This window comes from Nannochloropsis gaditana (genome assembly GCF_000240725.1).
Source record: "Nannochloropsis gaditana CCMP526 unplaced genomic scaffold scaffold1015, whole genome shotgun sequence".
Classification (NCBI taxonomy): domain Eukaryota; class Eustigmatophyceae; order Eustigmatales; family Monodopsidaceae; genus Microchloropsis; species Microchloropsis gaditana.
In genome coordinates this window covers 3,097-8,738 of record NW_005802938.1, presented here as the reverse complement: position 1 = coordinate 8,738, position 5,642 = coordinate 3,097, and the positions used below count along the sequence as shown (strand labels likewise).

At 49.2% G+C, this 5,642-nt stretch overlaps 2 protein-coding genes across 2 annotated transcripts; both read left to right on the top strand.

Annotated features, from left to right (window-relative positions):
* Positions 1 to 55: 55 nt before the first annotated feature.
* Positions 56 to 1,110, top strand: NGA_0720900 (uncharacterized protein; the record flags this gene model as incomplete). Its single annotated transcript, XM_005852679.1, has 2 exons — positions 56 to 171; positions 269 to 1,110. Coding segments are annotated over 2 exons (777 nt in total), but the record flags the coding sequence as incomplete, so codon positions are not given.
* A 1,334-nt stretch (positions 1,111 to 2,444) lies between these two features.
* TUBB (tubulin beta) lies at positions 2,445 to 5,106 on the top strand (the record flags this gene model as incomplete). The annotated part of the gene is made up of 11 exons (XM_005852680.1): positions 2,445 to 2,545; positions 2,747 to 2,907; positions 3,062 to 3,321; positions 3,458 to 3,550; positions 3,650 to 3,790; positions 3,892 to 3,954; positions 4,042 to 4,148; positions 4,276 to 4,435; positions 4,584 to 4,687; positions 4,862 to 4,949; positions 5,041 to 5,106. 11 exons carry the CDS (start codon positions 2,445 to 2,447, stop codon positions 5,104 to 5,106), a joined length of 1,344 nt encoding a protein of 447 aa, XP_005852742.1.
* Positions 5,107 to 5,642: the final 536 nt, after the last annotated feature.

The window sequence follows — 5,642 nt, the reverse complement described above, 5'->3', positions numbered from 1 at the left end:
CCCCCCCCCCCAGAGTTGATCTGACGCTCTCCCTTCGTCAACTGGCATCGAATCAGGCCGAAAGAGGGCTCGTAAGATTGTGACGCAATTTCATAAAGTCAACGATGCCCTGGCCATTCTTGAGGAGGACGCGAACCTAAATTTGGTGGATAAGGAGGCACACCGCAGTCGGTGAGTATCTATGTGTACAGGGGTTGCTATCTTGCGCGGCACAAGTCCCAACATACGATAACCATAACTGAGCACACGCAATGATCCCTGCTTCCAGGCTTCAAGAAAGTTTGGAGGCACTCGGGGGCCGGGCAGCCTATCAATCTGCCTCCCAGCTCTCTGTCTCCTTTCACAGTACGAGCAAGTGGGTCCTCGCCCGCCTACAAGCCATGGGAATCATCAGGATGCAGAGCGCCCCATCCTTGTCGCCCTCTCAGCCCTCTCAGAAACCTCGGCTGCTGGAGGTTGGGGCTATCACCACCACCCTCCTCGATTGTCCTGCTGTGCAAACTACCGCCATCGATCTCCTCTCTCGCCACGCCCGAATTCAACAAATCGACTTCTTTCACCTGCCACAACCTCCGCTTTCCACATTCGATGTGATTGTCGCCTCCATGCTGATCAATTCCCTTCCTACCGCTTCTGCCCGGGGCGACTTTCTCCGTCGCTGCCACGCCTATCTAGAAGCGAGCAAAGGATATTTGTTCCTCATCTTGCCCTCCTCTTGCCTGACCCACTCCAAATACATGACTGTGGGAAAATTCCGCTCACTGGTCACGACACGGGTAGGATTCGCGGTCGTGGAGGAAAAGTGGACGCCGAAAACGGTTGCTTTTGTGCTGCGCGCGTCTGGAAAATGCGATGAGGGAAGACTAACGGCGGGGAGGGAAAAAGTGACGTCTTCGTCCTGGGCAAAAAAGTTTGACATACTTTTGTGAATCGTCGGGGGCAAAAAGATTGGAAGTCAGTCGGGTGTGTAGGCGGAGACATTGTTTGGGGTCGAGAAGTGAGGGAGGGATATGTTCTTCGACGGATAATTTGAAAGCGTGTGGCTTGTTACTATCAATGTACAGCTCCTCATAATTAATAATTGGAAAGAAAGCATTGAATTCGGCAAAAATGTTCTCCCCCATGCTGACATGACGGGTTTTGTCAATGAGCGATGGTGGAAGACAATGACATATTACCGTCGCGGTAGCGGTCACTGGCCTGTTTATTATTGTGCCCCGCGGATCAAGCAGACCTGACAACGATTTTCGAACTGCTGTTTTTAAATCTACAAGGGCCGTACAAGAAGAAGATTTATAGCAACTTAGCATCAACTGGAGCGCGGACAAGGCCCCAGAATACCCAGGACAAGGAGACGAAAAATTGATAAAATACCGTACCGTAAGCGCAATTTTCGTTGCATCACTCACCATCCTCCATCAAATGAATTTTAAAGTTATTCATTTAGAAAAATTCACGATTCGGCTTTAATTGACAGGCTCAGCCCCCCGAAGGAATAGTAGCACGCCTGTCCGCCCCAGGTGCTATGGGCCGACTTGAGGGTATGACGTATGTCTTCAGCGAGGATGGATCGAAAAGTTCCTTCTTTTGTCCGGCGAAACCCCAGCAAAACCTACACGAAAAAGTGCATGCGTGCGCCGCCCTTTTCTTTCGCCTGCTGATGCCCCACGCAAAGCATTTTCGAGTTGTCGAAACGTCCCTTAATTTTGCCAGCATATTGCTGACGTACGTTTTTTGTAAATCGGGTTGTATTCAGCATCGTCCCGGGAATTTTGGGCGAGTGCAGGCCGGGAGAGCGACCATGTCCGATGGTACACTTTTTGGGAGTAGTTTTCGTCTGTCGGCGCAACTCAAAGGCCATGAATAAAACTTCAAAAGATAATAATATTGAAGGAATCACAATTTATAGGTCTGGGTGTAGAGTCGAGAGATTTTGTGTCTCAGCACTGCGCATGGATTGACCGACGGCCGGTTGCCAACTTTTGGGGTCGGCCCCCCTTTTCTAGCCCTTGCCCGTCCAGCAATTAAAAATTATCAACGGCATACCGGCACTGGAAGCTTCGGGTTTACAATTTTGGCTTGCCTTCCTAATACTGTACCGCGGAGAACGTATGATATTACAGAAAAATGCCTTGCACAGTTAGCGCAAAGGGAAAACGTTTCTCCGCCATTGTACTTTTTGGAAGAGGGAAAGCGATTGTAAAATATGGCTCTCCGCTACGAGAGTTTGGGCTGTTGATACATGTGAAAATAAGTGTGGACGACTTTGAATGACTTGATCAGGCTGTTTGCACATATAACCAGCGCGCATGCACTTCTGACATGTCAATGACGAAATTTCACACTTCACCAATAAATTGTATCCTTACGTTTTGTCTTTCTCACACGCACATATATGATCATAGATAAAAGCCAATATCAAGAAGCTGTCTTTTTTGTGAAGCATGCGTGAAATTGTGCACGTCCAGGCGGGGCAATGTGGGAACCAAATTGGGGCGAAATTCTGGGAAGTCATCGCCGACGAACATGGCGTAGATCCGACCGGGTAAATAAATGAGATCAATGGGGCATTCGAAATGCCCGAAATGGGGAATAGAAGTGATAACATAAGCCTCTCTTCTAACGATCGTCAGATTGTGCGCGATCTCTTCACATTTTGCATGGTGTGCTTTAGTCTCGTCCCGTCTACTGTGCCACATCGCGTGCACTTACCTTTGCACCTTCTTTCCTTCTCCCATTTCACAAGCGCCTACCATGGTGACTCTGATTTGCAGCTAGAGCGCATTAATGTTTACTTTAATGAGGCAACCGGTGGACGCTACGTGCCTCGAGCTATCCTGATGGACCTCGAACCCGGAACTATGGACAGTGTCCGCGCTGGCCCCTTCGGTCAACTCTTCCGCCCAGGTAAAGAGAAGCCAACGAGGCGCGGGGGATGAAAACTTTTTCAGTAATGGATTGTATAGGGATCAGACATTGTCAGGTGCCTTATATTTGAGCATATATGAGTTTGCCGTCCTGAACCATGTGTCCTTCCATCCTCCTCCTCGCCCTTTTTTAGATAATTTCGTTTTCGGTCAAACCGGGGCTGGAAACAATTGGGCCAAGGGACATTACACGGAAGGTGCGGAGCTTATTGATTCCGTGCTGGATGTAGTCAGGAAAGAGGCCGAATCCTGCGACTGTCTTCAGGGCTTCCAGCTCACGCACTCAATGGGCGGGGGCACCGGAGCTGGAATGGGCACGCTTTTAATCTCCAAAATCCGCGAAGAATACCCAGACCGTGTCATGTCCACCTATTCAATCATTCCCTCCCCAAAGGTAAAAGCACACGATTCAATCGTAGAGAGCTGGAGAAGACCCTGTGTCAACGATTATCAAGGATCCTACTTGCTTTATCACTCCGTACCTTCGCCTTCCTGATCTCGCTGATGTCACACACTTCTCCAACAAACAGGTCTCAGACACGGTGGTGGAGCCTTATAACGCCACACTTTCTGTACACCAGCTTGTCGAGAATGCTGATCAGTGCTTCGTACTCGACAATGAGGTAGGACCCCCCCCCAACCCTTTCCACCTTCGAAATCCTTCTTCGTCCTCATGACTGATTTCTGTCTCCTTTACGCTCTCAACTGTCTCAACCACACAGGCCCTCTATGATATCTGCTTCCGCACCCTGAAATTGACTACGCCTACATACGGTGACTTGAATCATCTCGTCTCTGCTGCTATTTGCGGGACGACCTGCTCCCTCCGTTTCCCGGGGCAACTCAACTGTGACTTGCGCAAGGTACACAAGTATTCAATTCCTCTTTTTCTTCGATGCGTCCATCCAGACTGCATTCGGTCTACTATCAAATATTGACACCGTCCTTCATTCTTTTGATACAGCTGGCCGTCAACATGGTGCCCTTCCCGCGCCTTCACTTCTTCATGATTGGCTTCGCGCCTCTGGTACGAGTCTGTGACACTCTCTCTTCTGTTCCAGCCCCTCGTGATGCCATTTCTCACCCACTTGTCCTCATTCTTCTTGCCACACAGACTTCACGCGGCTCTCAGCAGTATCGGGCTTTGACAGTCCCCGAGCTCACACAGCAGCAGTTCGATGCCAAGAACATGATGTGCGCGGCGGACCCCCGCCATGGCCGGTGCGTCAGCGAGAGCAGTGCTTTCCCATCAAATAATGGATGTCTCCGCTTATTCACAAACACGAAAGGAATTTGTCTTTGACTTGATATGCTCACCCGCCCATATTCCATTGCAATTTCCTTCCAGTTATCTGACGTGCGCGTGCATGTTCCGGGGTCGCATGTCCACCAAGGAAGTGGACGAGCAGATGCTCAACGTCGTGAATAAGAATTCCTCATACTTCGTCGAGTGGATTCCAAACAACGTCAAGGCCTCTATTTGCGACATCCCTCCCAAGGGCCTCAAGGTAGGGATGGGAGAACGGGACAGAGAAATAGAACGAATCTATCGTGTTTTTGCGGGAGTCAATGACCATACACAGTTCCTGATGCACGAGCGAGTAAGCGCGCCACTTTTCTTGACGTTTCCCCGTCCCGTCGTCTTGCCCACACCAGATGTCGACCACTTTCATTGGAAACTCCACGGCGGTCCAGGAGGTCTGGAAACGTGTCTCGGATCAGTTCACGGCCATGTTCCGGCGTAAGGCCTTCTTGCATTGGTAAGAAGTTGCGGGAGGGAGGGTAGTGTATTGACGCCATCTGACGGATTTTGGCACTGTGTGATGTGCTACCTTCTTTTCAGTGGGTGGTCGAACTAGCTATTGTCTTCACCTCTGCCGTCACTTATTTTCTTGCAACACCCCTACATTGTGCATAATCATTTCGCCTCAAAGGTACACTGGCGAAGGGATGGACGAGATGGAATTTACCGAGGCCGAGAGTAATATGAACGACCTCGTCTCTGAGTACCAGCAATATCAGGTACATTGTTAAAACTCCTTTTGTCCGACCACATTCACAATCTTAATATCAAATTAACTTCTCATGTGTATTTGACCTCTGCGTTACTCAGGATGCTACCGCCGAGGAGGAGGGAGAGTTTGACGAGGATGAAGAGGTCGAGGAGATGATGGCCTGAAATAATTCCCGCCTGTTCCCGCGGTGCGCAGTAGCTGATGCGGAAATTTGAATGAGGGGGGTTGACAGAGGAAATAGACACGATCCTGTCGGTCAAGGAGGCCATTTAATCGTTTTTTCATATCTCTATGTATAAGCTAATGCAGTACCCACTCCAAAAAAGGCAGCACAAAAATAGTTGTATTAGTAAGGAGTGTTCTTAAAGAACGCGAGGCGGCGGAATGGATGTGCCACCTAATACAAATTATCATCTTTCTGGGCTTGTAAGCCTTAGTCCTTTTTCTGATCTATTTTTCTCCACGTCCCCTCTAGTAGTCGTGCATCGATCTTCCATAACGTGAAGGCCAAATGAATGAGGGTGGTAGAGCCTTGCACAAGCATGTCGGAGTCGAAATTTCTAGTAGGATACATGGTCGAATACGGGAATGAGGCTATCAAGCGAGGATCTTTCCACCCAATCACATAAAAAGCATGCAGCGAGACAAATTAAAAACCGGAGAAAGCAAGCACTCGCACGCTGTCTTTTTTCTTCATTTC